This window comes from Heptranchias perlo, chromosome 21, assembly GCF_035084215.1.
Source record: "Heptranchias perlo isolate sHepPer1 chromosome 21, sHepPer1.hap1, whole genome shotgun sequence".
NCBI lineage: Eukaryota > Metazoa > Chordata > Chondrichthyes > Hexanchiformes > Hexanchidae > Heptranchias > Heptranchias perlo.
The window spans coordinates 9,053,189-9,077,385 of NC_090345.1; the positions used below are offsets into that span (position 1 = coordinate 9,053,189).

General features: G+C 38.7%; 1 protein-coding gene across 5 annotated transcripts in view; it reads right to left on the bottom strand.

Moving 5' to 3' along the window:
* LOC137339956 (metal transporter CNNM2-like) overlaps positions 1-24,197 on the bottom strand; it is a 190,561-nt gene that overhangs the window by 12,982 nt on the left and 153,382 nt on the right. For 2 of the 5 annotated variants that reach the window (XM_068002061.1, XM_068002063.1), the window contains 3 exons: positions 22,128-22,297; positions 12,091-12,184; positions 6,034-6,096 (listed from right to left, as the gene is read on the bottom strand). In XM_068002061.1, the coding sequence (XP_067858162.1) occupies positions 6,034-6,096; positions 12,091-12,184; positions 22,128-22,297 (327 nt within the window). Of the gene's footprint in view, positions 1-6,033; positions 6,097-12,090; positions 12,185-17,200; positions 17,283-22,127; positions 22,298-24,197 lie in introns of those variants that run through there. The other 3 variants (XM_068002062.1, XM_068002064.1, XM_068002065.1) reach the window with 2 other exon arrangements.

A 24,197-nucleotide genomic window follows, 5' to 3' on the forward strand; every position in this document is an offset into this window, starting at 1 on the left:
CAACTAATGAAGCTTTAGAAGTGTAATCACTGTTGTAATGTAGGGAAACTCAGCAGCCAATTTGCACACAGCACCCATAAACACCAGATCATGTGTTTTTTAGTGATGTCGGTTGAGAGATGGATATTGGCCAGGACACCGGGAGACAATCCCTGCTCTTCTTTAAATAGTACCATGGGATCTTTTACGCCCACTTGAGAGAGCTAAAGTCTTATATGAAGGGTGGCACCCGCGACAGTGCAGTGCTCCCTTAGTACTGCACTGAGGTGTCAGCCCGGATTATGCACTCGAGTCTCTGGGGGGGATAATCTTAAAATTAAAGCTAGGCCATTTAGGAGTGAAATCAGGAAACACTTTCATATAAAGGGTCGTGGAAATCTGGATCTCTCGCCCCCAAAAGACTCTGGATGCTAAATTAGCTGAAATTGTCAAGACTGAGATCGATAAATTTTTATTAGGTAAAGGTATCATGGGGCATGGAGCAAAGGCATGGAGCTGAGGTGCAGATCAGCCATGATCCGATTGAATGGCAGAATAGGCTCGAGGGGCTGAATGGCCTAGTCCTGTTCCTATATTCCACAGGTCAAAAAACACAGGGAAGGACAGGCTATAGCAGGAATGTCCAGAGCAAATTATGCTCTCTGACAAGACTGAAGCATTGGCTTCCTGAGGGGAGGATAATGATGCTGGGCAGAACAATCAAATGAATTACAATGGCACCAAAAAAGATGAGTTGGCTCAGGGGCAGGGAAGGAGCTTAAAAATGCAGTTAGGAATGCAGTAATAATTAGAAATTGGAAACTTGACAGTTAGAGGGGTGGACATTATCTTTTTTAGTTCAGACCAACAGTCCTGGATGTTAGATGCTTACCAGGGACAAGGTGAAGGACATTTCAGAAAGACTGGAAAAGGTTAATGGAAGGGGAGGACAGCAGGGAGTCATTGTGGTCCACATGGGAGCCAACAATGTAGGAAAGCAAAAGGAGTTTTAGTGAAAGGAGTTTAGGAAGGATGACTTCTAGGGTGGTACTCTTTGGATTACTGCCTGAGCCACGTATCAGAATAGGGAAGGATAGACGTTAGGGAGCTCAATACATGGCTAAAGGGGCAACAATTTATCATTGGTGAGAAGCATTTAACTGTCAGTGTAAATGTGGAGTCAAGACCTGGCCTGGCCTGACCTGACCTGACTCCAGAGCAGGGTGTGACTTCCTGGAAAGGGTAGTCTGACATTGCTTTTGTTTGTCACCACATGGAAGAGGGTTTTTGTTTTATGAGGGTTTTTGTTTTATGAGGAATTGGCATCAGTTCTGGGGAAGATGGGAGCCATTCTATAAGGGACGAGAGAGAGAACGAATGAAAGTGAGAGCGTGCAAGAAATAAAAGGAAAGAGAAGAAAAAAACATAGGAGAGTGTGAGGGAGAGATAGAGATAGAGAAAATAAGCAAGAAAGAGAAACCGAGAGAAGGAAAGCGATTAAGAGAGACAGAAAGAGCACGCATGAGTGCGCAACACACATATACACAGAAAAAGAGAGAATAAGTGTGAAGCAGGGGTGAGAGCAAGGTCGAACGTATACCAGTACAAGGCAGAGACAATGGAGGAATGTTATTTTAATTCTGAAATGTATATTTTATTAATATTGAAATATTACAATATTAAATCTTTTCCACATTATTAGTTTTTAACATTTTTTAAATGAGTCAGCTGAAGTCTTACAGTAGCCAACTGGAGTTACACAGAATTTCCTCAAGCTGCCGGCACTGTAAGAGTTAACACCATGAAAAATGTGAATCTTGTGATGTGAGCACAAATGTTATTATGGGATTGGAAAGCAAATAGTGTTTCCATCCCATATATGGAGCAACCTCTCCACATGTCATCCTGTGTCAAATTCCAGTCACAATCATCTGAAATACCCTAAAAATGCACAAGTTAATTTTCCATGAATAAAATTAGCATGTATACATCATGTATAAATTCTCAGAGCCAGAGGACTTGATCCTAACAATTTCAGGGATTCCCACTATTTGCAATAGAAAGAGACTGGTTGGTTTTATCCTATTTCAGCACTGTAGGAGGGAAGAGAAAAAGGAAGATTAAGGGCAAAGGTTAAGGGCATGGGGAACAAATAACTCGCCAATAGCAGTGTTTGGCCATTGTTCCAGTAAAGATTACTGAGATTAGTTATCTATAAAGTTGATGACTCAATGCAGTTCCCATAACACACTGTATAATTGTGGAAAAGGTGACCATCATTAGACTTTTCCTTTTCAATGTACTCAAGGTTTAAGAGGTCAAGTAATCACCTCCTTCTCCTGGATAGAACAAAATTGTGTGAATAAAGCCTGCCGTAATTTCTCAAGATACCTCATCGATCGAAGAAACTTTATTATAGTAATACTTTGCTCTGGGTTGCTTATTAACACAACCGATAGCAATATTGTTTGGAAATGCAGGCCAAATCCTTTGAAGCAAAAGGTGGATTCCATTGGCATGTTCCATGATCAAGGCATTATTTTGTGACGTCCTGATACAAGAAGAAAATCTGGTGAGCTAGCCCTCGGCTAAACAGACTGATCTAGAGGAATAAATATGGCAGTCTAGCATCCATTGTGCAACTGGGGCAACGGAACTGCTCAGTTCTTCCTTATGGGGTCATGACAACCAGTGGGATGATCAAACCCTAAATGTCAAAGGTAGCTCTCTTCTGAATTGTGTCCTTCTTCAGAAATACTTATTAATTTTGACACATGGATGAATTTGGAGATTATGGCAGAAGTGGGCTTCATGGCCTGCTGGTTTACCGTGAACTCTGTGAAGGACTCTTAAACCCAGTTTCCAAAAAGATAATAGCCATGGTGTATCTTGAGAAATATAGTTGTTTCAACTATGTTGAAAGCACCAGGTTGTACATACCCCAAATGGGAAGATTTGCCAATGCAAACATTTGAACTTCAACGAACAAATGAAAGCATTGCAATTTCTTGCACTGCTGCATTTTTTTTGCACAACGTATTACAAAGTGAAATCAAAATTGATGGGAAAGCACAGAGTGCAAATATAGCCACCAGCCATAGAGAAGAGAATATAAGTCAGAACATATGCCAGGTTTCAAATTCTGTACGGAATGTAGAAAACTAATCTCTGGAAAAACATGTTGCCTTAAACACAGTGTAATACTGATTGAGAAAGTACTTTCACGCAAGACAGCAGATATGGATGCATATGGTAGAAACTCGATGGAGATGATTTATGGTTGCAGTTCAGGGCATCAGCCACACAGAACTGCAGTCTTTACAGCAGTCTAGGCCATGAGGAAGTTGTGCACATGCCTGGATAGAATCATGGGCAGGACTATTGCAAAACAACTAAAAATATGGAAGGAAAATCCCCATTCTCTCAACATTTCCATTAAGGTTAGGTAGGTTTACAAAGTGCCTGGGGTTCCAATGCTAAATTGTCAGTGTAAACACATCCTTATATGAGAAGGGAAAGCTGTGATTCCAATGTAAAGGTATCTAAAACAGTTGGGCAAGAGATCCTTCCCTGTTGTATTGGTTAACTTATTCCAGGTATATGAAGTACAACAAAATGGTTACAGTTAAACACATCTAATCTGTAAAGTATAATGAAACCAACAACTTGCATATATATAGCCCCTTTAAACATAGTAAAACGTTGCAAGGCCCTTCACGTGAGCGTTATCAAACAAAATATGATACCGAGCCACATAAGAAGATTATAGGACAGGTGACCAAAAGCTTGGTTGAAGAAGTAAGTTTTAAGGAGCTTCTTAAAGGAGGAGAGAGAAGTAGAAAGACAGAGAGGTTTAGTGAGGGAATTCCAGAGCTTAGGGTCTTCGCAGCTGAAGGCACATCACAAATGGTGGAGCGCAGAGATCTCAGAAGGTTGTAGAAACTTCTATTATAGCTATATCATGGTTTGGTATATGAAAACAATTTACAGAGCAAATATTCTCAACATAATCTTACTCTATAAGTCATGATGCTGCTGTGTTGACATCATAGGAACAGGAGTAGGCCATTCAGCCCTTCAATGAGATCATGGCTGATCTGTCTCTTAACTCCATTTACCACCGTGGCTCCATATCCCTTAATACACTTGGCTAGCAAAAATCTACCGATTTCAGATTTAAAATTATTAATTGAACTAGGATCGACTGCTTTTTGAGAGAGAGCATTCCATACTTCTATCATCCTTTCTGTGAAGAAGTGTTTCCTAACTTCTCTTCTGAATGGCCAGCCTCTGATTTTAACGTTATGTCCCCCGCCAGTGAAAAAAGTTTCTCTCTATCTACCCTAACAATTCCTTTCAAAATCCTAAAAGCCTCAATCAAATCACCCCTTAACCTTCTATATTTCAGAGAATAAAAACCTAGTTTATGTAATTTCTCCTCATAATTTAGCCCTTGGAGCCCTGTTAACATTCTGGCGAGCTGCAATCCTTCCAAGGCCAATATATCCTTTCTAAGATGTGGTGCCCAGAACTGTACACAGCACTCCAGATATGGTCTAACCTGGGCTTTCTATAGACGTAGAAGAACTTCCACCCCTTTATATTCTAGCCCTCTAGATATAAAGATTAACATTCCATTAACTTTTTTGATTATTTTTTGTACCTGACTACTACATTTTAGTGATCTGTGTACATGGACCCCTAAATCTCTTTGGACCTTCACTGTTACTAGCTTTTCACCATTTAAAAAATACTTGGATCTATCCTTTTTTGGTCCAAAATGGATGACCTCACATTTACCTGCACTGAAACCCATCTGCCACAGTTTTGCCCACTCATTTAATCTATCAATATTTCTTTGTAATTTTATGCTCCCGTCTACATTACTTACTATACCACCTATCTTTGTGTCATCAGCAAACTTGGATATATAGCTCTCTATCATGTTATCTAAGTCGTTAATAAATATAGTGAATAGCTAAGGCTCCAGCACAGATCCTTGTGGGACATCACTTGTCACTTCCTTCCAATTCAAGTACATATCCATTATTCTTACTCTGTCTTCCACCTCCTAGCCAATCTCCTAAACAGGTCAATAATTTGCCTTCAATTCCATGAACTTTAATTTTAACTGACAATCTCTTATGTGGAACCTTATCGAATGCTTTCTGGAGGTGCATATAAACTACATCCATAGCATTTCTGACGAAGGCTCATTGACCTGAAACGTTAACTCTGTTTCTTTGTCCACAGATGCTGCCTGACTTGCTGAGTTTTTATTCCGTAGACATTCCCCTGTCTTTAGTTACTTCCTCAAAAAATTAAATTAGGTTCGTTAGACATGACCTATCCTTTACAAATCCATGTTGGCTCTCTCTAATCAGCTCAAATTTATCTAATTGCTCAGTCACTTTGTCCTTAATTATAGATTATAGATTCCAATAATTTCTCCACAACAGATGTTAGTCTAACAGGTGTATAATTTCCTGGCTTTTCTCTCTCACCTTTCTTAAATAATGGAGTTACATCACAATCATGTACTATACTCAGTCATATTCTGTCTAACTGTTATTAATGTTATCACATTAGTAGTGCAGTTACAACTGTAAATCTGCTTTTAAAATAATACTTTGCTATATATTATGATATAATTCAAATCACTGGGTTTTGCTGGTTTTCCTTAATCCCATGAGCCACATCCACAAACATGGTTTAGCATGCCATTAGTTATCCCTCAGTTTCATTGCAGCTATTTCTCTCCACAGTACCCATTATTCTAAATGTACAGCACATGTTTTGATCAAAGTAAAATACAGACAAATTGTGCACTGGTACAATTATAAAAACTGAAGGATTGACCTATGCCCGAGAACTCTGTACATGATTGAACTGTAGGTTTAGGTGTCTTTATACCACACGTGCTCCAACAGGATTTACCCTCTCAATAATTGTATTTTGCACATATTGAAAAGATTTCATTTTGGTATTGGAATGAATCTTTGTGCAAATTGCAGCTTTAACAAGCAAAGTATTAACATATTTGTGCAAATTTACCTGGTGAACCAGCCAGTGATTCAGTTCTGCTGACAGCAAAAGTACGAGACAGAGACAAAGGAACTACAGAGGAATTAAAGAATAAAAACAGAAACAGGTAAGTAAAAATTAATAGTGGAAAAATATTTGACACCTCACACATTTTATGCATATTAATTAAGGCAAGAGAACAATGGTAAACAGAACTCTGACTTTGTACATAAAGATAGCATCAATAAATCAGAGATTAAATATAACATAGGACATATTGCCTTAACAAACCTCAATCACAAACCCATGTAATATTACCTACCATTCAATCCCACACTTTTCTGGAAAGTTTTAGGATAAGTATTAAATTACCTATCTCAATTTTGCCCAACTACCTAATTCAAGGGTTTAAAAAAGTGATTTTTAAAAAAAAAATTCTAACTTTCTCCACTCCTGTCCTGAAAAACTAAACTCTTTGGTAGGGTACGATTTCACAGGCACCCTCAAGTGCTTTAGCCAACTGGCAATCTTCATGTATGAGCCCGGGCAGTGAGTATCGACAGGCTACTCTACCATGGAGGGCATCACAACCAAAGCCATCCGATGTCCATACATGCAAATTTCAGAACCACAACTACTGCCGATCTGAGTTCAGCTGGGCAAGCGCACACACTAGGAATCAACCCAAGGATCTTTCTGGTCTATACGGCTCAATACTACCCAGGTGGTGCCTCAGGTTGGATCTGTACCTTCCACCTCATCAAGGTTTGGCCCTAATGAATTTCCTCTTAATATCCTTCAGAGACTGGGATAGTTTGGGTTAGTTTCTTTTTAATTATTAAGAAGTCTAGGTAAAGGGCCATGTCCATAGTGCAGGACATTACCAATATTATGAGTAGGAGAGAAGACTAGGTAAATCAATAATATTGAAATAAGAAAATCATAACTTATATCATAGAATTTTATAAATTTTTAATTGTAATGTTGAGTTTCTATAAAACACAGATTGCATACAATGGGGTACAATGAATGCAAGTCCTGTCCCCTGACATCACGGCACATACAGGTACTATTATTTAATCAGATCAGTGTCCCTTTTAATTTCACTGATAGCTGTGTCAGTGTGACAATGAAGTAATTGCAGCAGTAGAGTTACAAATGCAACTGAAAACTTCGGGGACATGAGTTGCATTGAGTATTGATTTGATGACTGTATTTGTGATGCTATTGTTGAATATAGAGCGAGTATAGAACGGTATCGCAAGTATTGTTGTCAAGTATCCTGAGTAAATTTCACTGGGAAGATCCCCATTTGACTCAACATGTTTTCTCAATGTATGGCAAGCCTTGCATTCAGTAAAAATTCCGAGTGAAGTCCACTTCTCTATTGCTGCAATCACACTCTTTTTGTAAGTTAACTACTGTGCTTAACCAAAGTAGGTAATTCGGTATAGCAATTTAGTTAAATAAAAGTACTTAATCTCACCCAACATTCATTAGATGAATGGTAGCGGGCTTTAAACATAAATCCCTTCGAAAAACTCAGATGTTCAAATTTTCTGTGGTTTTCAAACAAATTATACCCTACAGGACATTTCAATTCCATAAGTTTACTCTTCATTATTATAGCCAATAGGATTCAAAGGAAGCGTTTTCAAAAAATCTCAAATTACAATTTTTGGCAAGTGAAAACCCAATATCGTCACTGGGCCTTTTGTTTCTAGACAGTGCTTCATTTTTTCCTTGTTATTTTCTTTGTCCTTAGTCACAAGATGTGGCAAATAGCAAGACCCCAATCAGGTCCACCATTTTTCCCAAGCCTACTGCCATTATTAAATATACGGGTGCTCCTTTGTTAAATGCAGGCAATAATTCATAAGCTGTAAATTGCTTTCAAATATCCTTTGGTCGTGAAAAGTGCCATTAAAATGCAAGTTCTTTTTTAAAAAACATATAGCATAGGAATATTACACCAAAAATGATCAGGAATTGCACTAGAGTATTTTGAGACCTTGAATACCTGTAACATGACTCGACTTCATCATTTACATCTGTCCAATCCTTGAAGTAACAGTGAAGTGCAGCAAAATCCAATCTTTTGTAATCAGTGCTTAAATATTTGAATAAAACTGAAAACTATCTGTCAAATTTCAAAAGGAACCTGAGGCAGAGTTTTATTTTAAATAATTGTACTTTGCAGGCTTTTTGAAATTGCTCTATTTCTAAAAATGACTTCATATTTGTAACCACTTAAAAGCTGTGGCAACTCATGTTCAATAAATATTGCCCGAGCATAGGTCGTCATTTTTAAATTTGGACTTAATTGTTTTCTTAGCATTTCCAAGATGAATTTTTTTTAAAAACGGGAATGAACATGAAGTTTATAAAGTATCAGCATTTTAACATGTCTTTTAATCAATTTCCTTTAATCTAAAGCAGCACAGTAAAGTAGAGCTGAGAACTCCTATTAAAAAGTGGGGTTCAATGTTGAGTCCATTGGTTCTAACTTATATCAATGATTTGGATTCTGAAGCATAATGCAAATTGGTCAAATTTGCAGCTGATACCAAACTAGGAGGGGCAGTGGAATTGGAACAGACATCTCAGAATGAGCTAAACAATATATTTGAGTGGGTCAAACAATGGCAGAGGAAATTTATTACGTGCAAGTATAAGGTATTGCACATAGGAAAGAAAAATCGGCAACATACATACTTCATAAGTAGTGTTGAAATAGCCAAGAATGAAGTTGTAAGGGACCCAAGAGGTTTAGATGATTCAACATACGTGTCCAACTAATGCAGAGCAGCAATCAACAAAGCCAATAAAACGTTGAATTACATAGCCAAAATAATAGAATGCAAGGCACAGGGAGTTGTGATCAAACTGTACAGTCCTCTGGTCAGACCACACCTTGAGTACTGTGTCCAGTTCCTGTTGCCAAGAAACAAGGGAGACATTCAAGCACTGGAGGCAGTGCAAAGAAGAGACAAGAGGCTGATCTCCAGTGTCAGGGATCTGAATTCAGGAAACAATGGAGAGACTTAGGCTTTTCATGCTGGAAAGGAGACATTTGAGAGGTGATCTTATAGACGGATATAAAGAAAGACAGACTTGCATTAATACAGCACCTTTCAAAACCTCAAGATGCCCCAAAATGCTGCACAGCCAATGAAGTACTTTTGAAGTGTAATCACTGTTGTAATGTAGGAAATGCGGCAAGCCAATTTGCGCACAGTAAGCTCCCACAAACAGCAATGAAATAAATGACTAGATCATATGTTTTACGTGTTGGTTGAGGGATAAATATTGGCCAGGACACGGGAGAACTCCCCTGCTCTCCTTCAAATAGTGCCATGGGATGTTTTATGTCCATCATAGAGGGCAGTCAGGGCTTCAGTTTAATGCCTCATCCAAAAGACAGCATCTCCAACAGTGCAGCACTCCCTCAGTATTACACAGAAGTGCCAACCTAGATTATGTGCTCAAGTCTCTGGAGTGGGGCTTGGACCCACAACCTTCTAACTCAGAGGCGACAGTGGTACCACTGAGCCAAGGCTGACACATGTAAAATAGTAAATGGCATGGGAAAGGTTAATCTGGACTACTATTTTAATTTGTGGAAGTAGGAAAAGGGGACACAGGTTCAAACTAGTAAAAGATAACTTTAAAGCTGTTGTCAGGAGGTTATTCTTCACACTGAGAGTGATCAACACTTGGAATGGTCCTTCAGGCAGTGGTGGAGATGAAAACCATGGAATCCTTTAAAGAACAACTAAATGAAGCAAGGGAGGTGGGGAAAAAAAAGCGTAGGATTGTTCTGGATGGGTGAATTAAAATGAGCCAAATTACTTTCCTCATCCATAAGGACCTTGTGATTATATTACTAAAGACTCAAAGGGAGCAAAAGAGCCACTGCATTTCTATCCTCAAAATATCCACTAGAGGGCTGTCAAGTTCAATGTTCAAAAGAGCATAAACTCCTCATTCAGTATCTTGAAACAAATATTAAATGCAATGCATTGTAAAGCTCAGACAGAAAAACACTAAAAATCTCTTAAGAACATCTCAATTTCACATTTTAGATATTAAAACAGGGTTGGATTATCCCCTTGGCTCAGCAGTGCCAATAGTATCAGCACCAATATAGTGCAGTCTTAAGAGTCCAATTTGCTTTCATACGAGGTTTCACTTTCAGCCCCATTTTGTGCCAGCAGTAAACCTTAAATCTTCCTGTGCCATTAAGAGTCAGTTCCCCCCACTCCAATTGAAATGAGAAATTTGATGAGTGAAGACTGGTTTATGGCAATTAATGCTTTAACAAGGTAAGAATAATTAAGACCATCACTGAAAAGGCATGGAATTCTTCATTTCCTAATACTATTACGTCTTTTGTACCAGAAGATGATTGGGAGGAAAATAAATTGGATGGGTATTTTTTTAAAAAAAATTGACATTCATTGCGCCAAATGGGAAATCTAACCATAATTTGTAATATTAAATCTGAGTTCAAATCAATGCAGTACCATAAAAATAAATATATCATGATGGTAGAGCACCAGCTTACCTTCAACCTGAATTAACCATTTCATTTTTCAATTTATCATCACTTTTTTAAAAATTGTAATATTAATTCCTTCTCTGATTTTTAAAATTTTCATTGATCAATTTTTGTTTAATTTCACATAATTTTGCACTTTGAAAAATTAGCTTACAAGCAAGCAGGGGTAGTTGTGTGTTTTTTTCATGAGGACATTGAGGCGATCTGACCACTGAGTTGGATGGTCCACATAACCTAAAACTGCAGCTTTTGTGGAGTTTAGCTTGCTGACCTGTAGTCAGGCAGTATTTAAGTAGAGTTCTCACTCAGATTAAATGGGTGGCATTGAGTCCATAATAGGATAGATTGCACATGGTCTACAGACAGAGAAGGTTAAGATGGGCCAAACAGTTTTAATCGTTCCATGCTTTATTTGATCCATTATATTTCAATTATTTTCCCTTTGACCTGACCCTCCTCAGCCCCTCACGTGATCAAGTTCAGTTCCTATTTCTAGCCTAATCACCACACATGACCCTTCAGTCTGCACTTTTCTCAACAGCTAACTCCATTCATCTCGAGTAAGCTGCAAATGAACCGAGTGCGTCTATACTTGACATTACTGTTGAAGTAAAATTCAATTATTTCAACAGGTTTTATTTTGAAAAGCATTTTTTAAGCTACATTTCATAAATGCAGCTTAACTAAGATTTTTGAACTGAGGAAATTGCTGGTATAGTTGCCATTAGCATGTTCCAGCAATTTTAGAGCCATTTAAAAAAAAAATATATTGTAATACTATTGTAACTGCATGGTGGGATACCCGAGGTGATGAGAGTCTAATTCCAACTTTGGTCTGGGCAAAGAAAGAAAATAGATAACCCAAGTAAAATAGGCTGCTCAGATTCGGAACATCAAATTACCGAGGTTTAGTTATTTTTAATTAAGGTATATATCTTAAGAAATGCAAACTTGGTCACTATCACAGAATTTATATCTGGACACGCACACACACACGTACACACACACAGGTGGATTTCGTGTAGACATTTAGGACAAAGCAAAATTCTCTCAGTGCATTAGTGATGCTGTGTTTATAGGTATGGCAATCTGCAGCTTCTAGAGCTTAAGAAGCTTCAACTATTGGTAGAAGTGTGTAGCTGCAGGAGTGATGCCCAAATCTGGAGTACGCAACATACATTTTAAATTTACTATCTTATAGATTAGCAATGTGGAGTGTGCAATCAATGAGTGTGGCAGTGCTACAGGAACTAATTGTAGCACTTACAGATATACATATACACATATACATCGGTACACAGGATAAAAATGTTTGGTAGCCGAGTTTAGTAGTCTAATCAATAATTTGGTACCCATTAGAGCTACAGGTTGCAAGGGGATTACTTACAGCTTTAAAATCCAAGTCTCAGAGCACTGATTAAATGTTAATAATTTGGATTCAAAAAATTACCAATTTTTTTTTTACTTTCATAAAATACATTGATCTCTACAACTGTTCTAGCTCTTCAACCAATTAAGATTAGTACCTGGAGAAGATGTGAGAGCCATCATGCCATAATAAGAGAAAGCACCTGCTTCAAACTTCATTATTTCTTTTCCAGCTTCCACCTCCACTTTTCCCTAGTTACAAGAAAACAATTGGCATCATTAAACCATCATTCAATAAACACATGTGGCTATTTCTTCATAGCATGAATATTCATTAAACTAAACTAAAGACATGCTACCTGACCAAAATTCAACCAATCTAAGAAGCACTTCACCTCATAAACTGTAGGATTCTGAAACAACATAAAAGCAATTTCTATGAAACATTTCACCCATGAAGTAAAAAGCTTTACTGTAATTTATATGGAGGAAATATAGTAAACATACACAGGCTATTACAAAGTAATAGGAAGGACGGAAGAACATAAGAACATAATAGGCCATATGGCCCCTTGAGCCTGCTCCACCATTCAATAAGATCGTGGCTGATCTTTGACCTCAACTCCACTTTCCCGCTCGATCCCCATATCCCTTGATTCCCCTAGGGTCCAGAAATCTATCCATCTCAGCCTTGAATATACTCAATGACTGAGCATCCACAGCCCTCTGGGGTAGAGAATTCCAAAGATTCACAACCCTCTGAGTGAAGAAATTCCTCCTCATCTCTGTATTAAATGGCCGACCCCTTATCCTGAGACTACGTGCCCTAGTTCTAGACTCTCCAGCCAGGGGAAACAACCTCTCAGCATCTACCCTGTCAAGCCCCCTCAGAATCTTATATGTTTCAATTAGATCACCTCTCATTCTGCTAAACTAGAGACAGCGTATGCCCATTCTACTTAATCTCTCCTCATTGGACAACCCTCTCATCCCAAGATTCAATCTAGTGAACCTTTGTTGCACTGCCTCGAAGGCAAGTATATCCTTCCTTAGATAAGGAGACCAAACTGTACACAGTACTCCAGGTGAGGTCTCACTAAAGCCCTGTACAATTGTAGTAAGACTTCCCTAATCTTGTACTCCAACCCTTTTGCAATAAAGGCCAACATGCCATTTGCCATCCTAATTGCTTGCTGCACCTGCATGCAAACCTTATGTGTTTCTTGTGAGGAGACCCAAATCTCTCTGAGCACCAACATTTAATAGTTTCTCACCATTTAAAAAATATTCTGTTTTTCTATTCTTCCTACCAAGGTGAATAACTTCACATTTCCCCACATTATACTCCATCTGCCACCTTCTTGCCCACTCACTTAACCTGTCTATATCCCTTTGCTGACTCTGTGTCCTCCTCACAGCTTACTTTCCCACCTAACTTTGTACCGTCAGCAAACTTGGACACATTATGCTCAGTCCCTTCATCAAAGTCATTATATAGATTGTAAATAGCTGAGGCCCAAGCACCGATCCTTGCGGCACCCCACTAGTTACAGCCTGCCAACCAGAAAATGACCATTTATCCCTACTCTCTGTTTTCTGTCCTCTACCTATGCTAACAACACCCCCAAACCAATGAGCCCTTATCTTGCATACCAACCTTTTATGTGGCACCTTATTGAATGCCTTTTGAAAATCCAAATATATTACATTTACTGGATCCCCTTTATCTACCCTGCTAGTTACATCCTCAAAAAACTCTAATAAATTTGTCAAACACCATTTCCCTTTCATAAAATCATGGAAAACCATAATACGATTAGGCAACATGTGCCCTGTTACCACTTCCTTAATAATAAATTCCAGAATTTTCCCGACAACTGATTTCAGGCTAACTGGCCTGTAGTTCCCTGTTTTCTCCCTCTCCTCTTTCTTGAATAGAGGGGTTACATTTGCTACCTTCCAATCCGCTGGGACCGTTTTAGAATCTAGGGAATTTTGGAAGATCACAACCAATGCATCCGCTATCTCTGCAGCCACCTCTTTTAGAACTCTAGGATATAAGCCATCAGGTCCAGGGGATTTATCGGCTCGTAGTCCCATTAGTTTCTCCAGTACTTTTTCTCTACTGATATTAATTACTTTAAGTTCCTCACTCATTAGCCCCTTGGTCTCCCACTCTTTCTGGTATGCGTTTTGTGTCTTCTATTGTGAAGACAGATACAAAATATTTGTTTAATTTCTCTGCCATTTCCTTATTCCCCATTATAATTTCTCCTATCTCAGCCTCTACGAGACCAATGTTTACTTTTGCTACTCTCTTCCTTTTAATGTACTTGTAGAAGCTCTTACAATCCGTTTTTATATTTCTTGCCAGTTTACTTTCATATTCTATTTTCTTCCTTTTTATCAATTTTTTGGACATCTTTTGCTGGTTTCTAAAACTCTCCCAACCCTCAGGCTTACTACTCTTCTTGGCAACATTATAGGCCTTTTCTTTTAATCTAATACTATCCTTAACTTCTTCAGTTAGCCACAGATGAATCACTTTTCCCGTGGACTTTTTATTTCTCAATGGAATGTATATTCATTGAGAATATTGAAATATTTCTTCAAATGTTTGCCATTGCTTATCTACAGTCATACCCTTTAATCTAATTTTCCAATCTACCTTAGCCAACTCACTCCTCATACCTATGTAATTGGCTTTATTTAAGTTTAAGACTCTAGTTTGACTTAAGTATGTCACTCTCAAACTCAATGTGAAATTCTATCATATGATCACTCTTCCCCAGAGGATTCTTTACTGAGAGATTACTAATCAATCCTGTCTCATTACACAAGACAAGATATAAAATAGTCTGTTCCCATGACGTATTGTTCTAGGAAACTGTCTCGAATGCATTCCATGAACTCATCCTCCAAACTACCTTTGCCAATTTGATTTGTCCAGTCTATATAAAGATTAAAGTCCCCCACGATTATTGCATTACCCTTGTTATAAGCTCCTATTATTTCTTGATTAATACTCTGTCCAACATTATAGCTACTATTAGGGGGCCTACAGACTACTCCCACTAGTGTTTTCTGCCCCTGGTTATTTCTTATTTCCACCCATATTGATTCTACTGCCTGATCCTCTGAGCCAAGATCCTTTCTCACCACTGTCCTTATGTCATCCTTTATTATCAGGGCTACACCCCCTCCTTTTCCATTCTGCCTGTCTTTTCGAAATGTCAAATACCTTGGAATATTTAGTTTCCAATCTTGGTCACCTTGCAACCATGTCTCTGTAATGGCTATCAGATCAAACTCATTTATCTCTATTTGTGCAACTAATTTATCTATCTTGTTATGAATGCTCTGTGCATTCAGATAAAGAGCCTTTAATTTTAACTTTTTACTATTCTCCCTGTATTGAATGAAATTATGAAAAACTGGCTTCAATCCCTAGACCTAAGCTTATTATTTTCCAAGTTTGAGGAACTGAGGAACACAACAGGTCTATAATGCTGATGCCATTAAAATGCAAAAACTAATGCATTACTTTACACACCAATACAGATCATTAGTATCTCCAGAAACGTGAAGGCATGCAACAGAATGCAGCATTGAGACAAATGTGCACCATAATGTTTGATCCTCATTGAAGGTTATAAATGTAATTGTCATTTATTGGAGAAGGAAGACAATGAAGGAGGAGAATGGCAAACAACTTAAGATTGAGACAAAAGTAAGGAAATTAACAGCGACAGATCTTGGTCACATACAAGTGCTTCTGAAAAGGAGGAAAGAAAATAATTTGGTGGGAGTCTCAACAAATGTCTCTCCTATAGGCTAGGATAGCTTTCCCAGAGTCTTGGGAGCAGATCATCCCCCTGGCTCATCCTCTACACTTGTTACCAAGAAAAGAAGGTGGGGAGGGGATGAGGAGAATCTTGGGTTCACTTGAAAAACTTCTCAGGATGGAGTAACATCTGAAATGAGTGTACTAGAAGTAGAGCCTCTCTGACATGTAAAAAAAAGTGAATGTTAACTATCAAGTTTGCATTTTCAATTGGCTAAATAGCAATCTTAAAAGTCAAAAGGGATAGTGGGTGCCAAGAGAGAAGTAGAAAATGGGTTACAGATTTTAACTGTTAATTATTTGGGTCAAAAAAGTTTTTTAAAAGACTAACAGATTTCCTGTGGTGTTGATGATGGGTAGTTGGGATCTGGGACAAAGTTTTAATGCTTAGCAGATAACCTGGCCTGTCCTTTTAATTTCTCTCTGTGGAGAAGTGTCCAAGTAGACAAATTTTGATAACTGTAGTTACTTGTAAACTTATGAAGCCAATCAATCAATCAGAGGGCAATAGTAACTATGGGGTCGATTTTAGGATGGCCGAGCGGGTGCGTTGGGGACGGGGGTGGGGGGGGGGGGGCTCGTAAAATCAGGGAATCCCGAAGCAGGTCCACAGCCCGGCTCCAACCCGCCCACTTCTGGGTTCCCCAGTGACGTGTTTGGGTGCGCGTGCAGCTCCCGCATGCGGGACTCCCACCGGCAATTAAAGCCGGCGGGATGACAATTTAAATACTTACTTACCTAGTCGAGGTACTTGACAGACCTCATTGACAGGAGATTTTGGCAGGGGTGCAATTTTCATGGATCCTCAGAGTGTTTCCCGGGCTGTGGGAAACACTCCCTGTTGAAGCAGACGTGTTTCAGTCAGCAGCCAGTGGGAGATGCAAAGGATTTTTTGACAGTTGGGGGGATTACCTCATATATTGCAGTAGGGCACTCTGTCACTTCAGACAAAGTTTTGGCTGCAACACCTTTGTCTTTCCACTCAAAATTATTAATTTATCTCCTAAACTCTGCTGTGCAAACACATTTACCTACTTTGCGGACCCCTTCAAACTCACACAGTCAGGTTGGGGGGGTGCCATGGCTGCATTCATCACTTCATCCGAGGACGAGCAAAATCACCAGCCTCGCCAGGCATGCCGTCCATCTCTGCCACGTGGAGCTCCACAACACAGTGCTGCACAAAATAGTCGTGCAACTACACATATACTCACTGTAGGGTGACCCAATGGGTGGCATCAAGTGTGGGTGTTCATGGAGAACCTCATGAAAGGGACTTATTGCACAAGCCAGTCAAGAATGGCCAAGACGTGGCAGTAGTGGTGGCAATATATTTAATGTGAGTTGAACTAAAATCAAATATAAATAAAAAACATGACAAACCGTCAAACGCCCTTGTGCATCCCATTTGTACTCACGAAACCTTTGCCTTACGCTTCCTACTACTCATACGTGATGCATCCCCTGTGGCTGCAGCAGAGGTAGTGGCAGGTTGGGTGAGGGTGACTGTGAAAGAGATGCATCAGAGGGTGAGTATGAGACAGAGCCATGAGATTGTATGAGGATTGGGTTGAGTGGTAGTGGTGGGATGGGTACTGCGGAGGTGAGTAAGTGCAGGTAAGTTGAGGATGAGGTTTGAGTGGGTGTGAGGAGTGATGTGATAGAGTAGTGTTGCAGTGCAGAAGGAGTTGTGGGGTGGGGGCAGTGATGTGGAAGACGGAATGTAGGAAAATGAGTAAGTGTACTCACTTTGGCTGACCTAGTTAGGTCATTGAAGCGCTTCCTGCACTATATCCAGGCGCGGGATATGTTGCTGGTACTGCTGACCTCCTCTGCCACCTCGAGCCAGGCCATCTTGGTGGCAGAGGCAGGCCACTTCCTCCCATCTGCCAGGTAGAAGATCTCCATCCTCCTCCTCACCCCATCCAGTAAGACCTGGAGTGAGGCATCATTAAACCTGGGAGCAGCCTTTCCCCTGGGCTGCTCCATGCTGTCATTTTGGCTGTTTGCTGCAGGAGCAGCATTGGAGGACTGCCCCTTTAAATAGGGCTCTTCCAGCTGACAGCCTGTGATGCGGGTGCACAGTTCACCCACTGCGCAGTTTTCCAACAGGAATCCCAGAAGCCAAGGTAAGTGGCTTCAATTTACTCGCGACCCATGCGCCCAGTCGACCCCCCGCTGCCAACCCGCCTCCCTGGTAATATCGGGGCCTAAGTTTCAGAATCTACTGCTTACATAGAAATTACAAGATAAAAATAGGCCCAACTAGTCCATGTTGACGTTTATCCTCCACACAAGCAATCGTCCTAATTCCACGTGCCCACCCTGTTCCCATATCCGTTCATCCCCCTTTCCTTCGACCATCTATTCTTAAATGTTTTCATGGTCTCTGCTTCAAATTGCTAATTCTAGAGATGTAGTGCATTCTACAGCCTCACAACCCTGTGTAAAAACATTCTCCTGCTCTCTGCCCTAAATCTCTTACATTTAATCTTATAATCTTTATTAAAAAAAAATATTCATTCATGGGATGCGGACATGCTGGCACTTATGGCCTATCCCCAGTTGCCCTGAGAACTGAGTGCCTTGCTAGGCCATTTTAGAGGGCAGTTAAGCATTAACCATATTATATAAGTGTTAACCACATTTGTGCAGGGCTGGAGTCACTTGCAGGGCAGATTGGGTAAGGATGGCAGGTTTCCTTCCCTAAATGACATTGAACCAGTTGGGTTTTTACAACAATCTGATAGCTTCATGGTCACTTTTTTTTAAAAAACTGATACCAGCTTTTAATTTTTTTTATTTTTAAACTGAATTCAAATTCTCAAACTGCCATTGTGGGATTTGATTATTAGTCCATCCCTCTTGGATTACTAGTCCAGTAATATAACCACTATGCTACTGTACCCTAACATCTGCAACAATGTGCGACAGAAGCATGCTATGCACGTATAAGAGTAATGTGTCTGTGTGGTCAACTATCATCTCGAGTCACAGTAGTTCTTTTAATGCTTCGTTTAGTCACTGTCCACACATTAAATCCTGATATGACAGATGCAAAGCATTTAGAAAGTAATCAGCCACAATAATAGACATACTACTTCTGTTCTGAATTGGCCAATAAATATATTTTGAATGGATTGCAACGTAAGCTAACTAATTTTAGCCTGGATGTGCACCATATACTGTGCGGGGTCTGCCACGCACACTTGGCTCTTAAGCAATAAACTGGTCTAGAGTCTTGCAAAGAAGCAGAAGGGGAGCGGCATGGCCGCTACCACGGGCACAAACCTGCAATGTACTATTGTCCTGTACAGAAATTAATTCTGTATATGCTTTTGGAAACATATTGGCAGTATTACTGAAGGGAGGAGGTAAGGATTTTTAGAAATTCAATGAAAGCCATGTCCTACTTTTGTATTCTTTACAACAAACCAGTCCTCCAAACAACACTGTCTTCTCACTCCAAAATGCATTTCTAATCCGTTTGTAAAACTTCCCTTGAAGAATAGGGCATTGATTTATGAGGTAATAGATACTTTCACTCTGATCTAAACCAAATTAGTATTGAGGGCACAATGTTGTGGATACAGGCGAGGAAAGATTAGATTAAGCTTTCTCTTTGTTAGCTTTTATTTCTCGTGTGAATAATTTGCTCCTTTCGGTGAATTTTTAATTGAGGAAATGCCATTCCTACATTGATTTAAAATAATCAAGATTAGCTCCTCATTCAATAAAAGGACTACTTTAACTAAACATAAAATGGTACATTACAGGGATTTTAAAAGAATTATACCCGTGTACAATGCAAATTCCTGCTTTAAATTAAATACATTGTTACAGCACTAGTTCTTTTTGTTGCGTCTCTGTATTACCTATAGTAAACCCACATTATAGTAAACCAAGTTTCTAATGACTGTCATTCACAACTGAGGTATAATATGGAATATTGGTGAACTTTTAAAAGAGAGAAATGGAGAGAAGAGGAATGCATGTTTACGTGTGGGAGAGAGACTGATCGACAGACAGACCAAAACCGAGAGACAGACAGAGAGAATGCCCCGTGTCAAAAGTCATATTGGTGGGCTATGTTTCATAACTCTTTGCATGATATATTGGTACCAGTTGTAGTTACAGTCAGAATATCAATGATCTACATTTAAAACTGTGCACTTCTTGCTAGTGTATAATTTATTTTTCTGGTTCTTAAGTTTGAAATTTTAGACACACCCACTATAATGCAACTAAAATATATTAACTGGCAATTTAATAACTTCTTTGAACAATTAAATTAAAGAACAAGCTGCTCTACATTTAAAAAAAATGTACTATCTAAATCAAAGTGTTGGATGTATGTGAGATTTTAATCAGGATTTTTAATGAAAACTACAGAGGGAAAACCTCTTCGGTGTTTGTTGGTAACAAAATGCAATGGATAAATTTCATTTCCTTCTAAATACAAATACATAAAGTGGCTCCAAACAAGAGTGCTTGCTGGCCCCCAAGTTAAATTCTGTTGTGGTTCTCTGGTTTAGTCCCTTCTGCTGGGCAGAAAAGAGACGGTAATAATGAAATATATTTCAACGTTAATAAACCAAAAAAACCAGCCATGAAGGTGGTTACAAGCTTTGTTTGATAGCTAGACCAAATTAGTCACTTTCAGATCAGGGTTCAGATATTCAACCAGTGACTCTCCAGAAGGATAAAACAGCAGACTTGTTCCGTAGCCCTGCGAACACGCTAGCCTGCATCATACAATGAAACTAACATTATCTTCAATCTAACCAGAACATCCAAAGCTCAATTTGATTTAAGCCTCTAAATCCTAGCATTCTATTTCACAAAATCACAAGATAATTATGGATGAGGAAGGCAATTCTTAGTTCATCCATCCAGAAAGACTCTGCAGTTCCCCCACTGCAGCATCCAATTGTTTCTTGAACAATTCTATTACCTCCATCACTCTATATGGGAGTCCATTCCATGTAATGATCATTCTTTGTGTGAATAACTTCCTGGTAATGGTCCTAAATATGCCTTTTTATAGTTTGAACCTTTGTTCTACTCCTGCAATTTAGTTTAAAGTAATTTTCCAGATTTACCTTCTAAAATAAAGCTTATTTAAAATAAAGTAAAATTTAGGCACTTAACCGCACTAACTTCAAATATTAAACTGAAAAAAGGGACATTATGACTAAATCAGCCCACCTAAAATCTGATACTAAACGTAACATAAGAAAAATCAGGGATGTGCAAGCCATTTATCCCATTGAACCTCATTCCTCTAACATCCCAACTTTCCTATCTTAGCATACAGCAGTATTTTGAATAATCCCATTATTTTTCCTTTGTTATCTTGCTGGCAAATCATTCAGAACATTTATCATTCTTGCCCCCTCGCTTTGTTTTCTCAATACATGCAAAAAAAAATCGTATGAATATTGCCGTTTTGGAACTATTTAGAAATGGATGTATTTTGACCAGCTGTGATCATTTGATGTTGGCATGGCATTTGAAGAAAGAAATGACAACATATGTGGAACAATATATTCTTTGGTGTATATGGCAGTCTGTCTCATAATAATACTGCAAGCTTTAGAGAATATAAATTCAGGTATCTGCAAAGCCAAATACGGAATCTAGTTAGTGTCCTTCTCTGTCAGGGAATGCAGTAACTAACTTGGGAAACTGACATATTCATTGATGAGAGGAATACAATGAAACTTTCACCCTAAAGGCAATTACAGCATTTTTACTGTTGCTTTACAGAAAAATAAACTCCAGTTGACTGTAAAAATATTTTATGTTGAATAAATTAAGAAGATAAAGCATTCATTAGTGAATTAGAAGTTGGTCATTCAAAATAGGGATCAGAACGAACTCAGAAGCTTTGAGCAAATTATGTTCAACATCTGAATCCCAGTAACTCAGAGTGATATCCATTTATACCAATATACAAATCTGTGGATTCTCTTCTTAAACAATTCTTACCAATAGAGTCTCTTGTTCCCATTTGAATATGAAAATAGTGCCCTGTGACTTAGGTTAGAAGGCATTATTAATTTTATGACTTTGAACTGGAGGCAGACTGGATAGCATTACCAAAATTCATCAGTTAGCATATTGATTACAAGCTGCTATATTGTAATTCTGTACATCTCAATGTAACAAAGTCCTACACAATGTCACCCAAACTATGAAAACTCATATTTTAAGAAATCATGGTCCTACAGCTGTAACAAATTATACAAATAAATAAAGCCACATTTAATGCATCATCTGCAATCTGTACGAATGGATTTCTTGAACATACTAAGGTTCTACAGAATTATTAGGGCTAAACACACCAACCTGTAAAACTAGGATAAAATAGTCTACAGGTTTGTTCCGATGGAAGAGGTAATGTTCTGGGGCTTTTTTATTTCTCTCATCAAACTTCATTTCCTGAATAACATTTGGATGTTTGAGCAGCCTCAGTAAGATCTTCTCTGACATCTGTGCTGGTCTGAATGGCTCCACTTCTGAAATCATTAACAAAAATATCAATATATTACATTACAAGTGTAACTTCAAGCAACTCAAGCCTTCTATTACAATCAACAATTACTGTTACACAAGTTAGAAATGGGACAAAATTAGCCATTATGAAATGACTTAAAATTGATCTATTGGGGGGAAAAAATGTAGTTCAGGCACATTATTTAATTCCATAGAACCTGCTACACAAATACTACTTTATGAGAACTCATTTAATTCTTATGGTTTTAAAATAGAGCACTGTCACTGTACTAGGGGTAGAGAATCAGGCAACCCAATCAATAAAAGTTTGCTCTGAAAATAGTGCCTTATTTTCTGCTAGGGAAAGTTTGATTGCAGTTTAAAGGACATTGCTTTTATTCAGAGTCAAATTATAAAAGATTCTGCTGCTATAGGCAACAGGACATGGGATGACATCTAACATCTATTTCTGTATACCACAATAAACCATTAATGGCAGTGCTGGTTAAGTAAAGGGTGATTTTTGATGCATGTACAATACAATGTTTATTCCCCTCCACCAAGAGTTGGCACAAATGTTCTGTTCCTTCCTTTTTTCTGTCAATTTTCTCGTCTCCTGAACATTTCAAATTCTTTGCAGAGTATGGATCCATGGGTATGAATTGGCAGTCAGTACCTCCCCCAAATGCCCATGCATTTCTATACGGAGACAAGGTGTGTTGGTAAGGTATTCAACTGCGGCGGTGTCACAGCCAAGTCCGATGCTGTCCTCACTTGACATCCACACACACGGAGACACACATCAGTTGTTGCTGGATGATGATTAGTGTAGGAACCCTAGCCAATGTTTCTTTCCTTAGCCCAGGGCAAGAAGGTCAATTGCAGCACTCGTATCCTCACTAACTGAGATTAGCTTGGTCAGAACAGGCCAGTGATCAAACTTGGGACTTTCTTGGTTTGTTTAATTCAACTACTCATGGTCTTAAATTAGCTGAGCAGTCAAGGAAAAGCTAAGTTTTAAAGAAAGTGTGAAAATTAAACATGTCAAGGATCTATTTAAATAGTCCAGTTAAAGGAAAATACTTTGTATAAAAGTAGACAATTAATTTATAGCTGCTATTATAAAAATGACCATACAGTCCTACAGGTTTGAACAAAACCAAACCTTTATTTGAAAAATGTCAAACTATATTCTTTCAGTACAATTTCCCAGCATCTGACAGATTGGAGCAGTGTGCATGATAAGACCTTTTCAGATAATTGAAACTGTATGTCACAAACATTAGTATAGTAAAACTCATAATAAATGCATATATACAGCACCTTATGTTGAAACGTGTTAAAGCAATTCACACAATGAATTATTCTCGAGTGCAGTGACTGTTGTTATGCAAGATACTTGCCACAAAAATGCTGTGGAAATTTTTTCCCAGACTTTTTTTTAAATAGATGCAGCCACTTCTGAAGAACACTTGTCAAATACTACCAAGAGCACGCATTATTAATCCAACAGAATTCTTGTCCATTATCAATGAATGTCTGAATATAAGTTGGGTGGCAGAACAGGATACGTCACTGTCAAATCTGTGGGACCTGGGCTCAATCATCCTAGCGGTCTGGGAAGGGAAGTCTCCTCTTGATGCTTGTAAAGGTACCAACAAGAAATAAGTTTGGGTAGTTTCAATCCAGTCAACAGTACTAAACTACCCATAAATTTGCAGCCTCACTCAAGTCACAGTGAAGGTCAGTGCAATACTGCTGCTGTGTGGGAATAATCTGCAGCAGTAAGGAGTTAAACTACATTGTTGGAGCAGAGTGCAGAGTTTTGTGCTCTTGTTGCACTCCACCTACAAAGTGTTGCTCTGACTTCCTATAAAGCAGAGTATCACTGCATACATAAACTTTATTTTGTGTCATGCTATA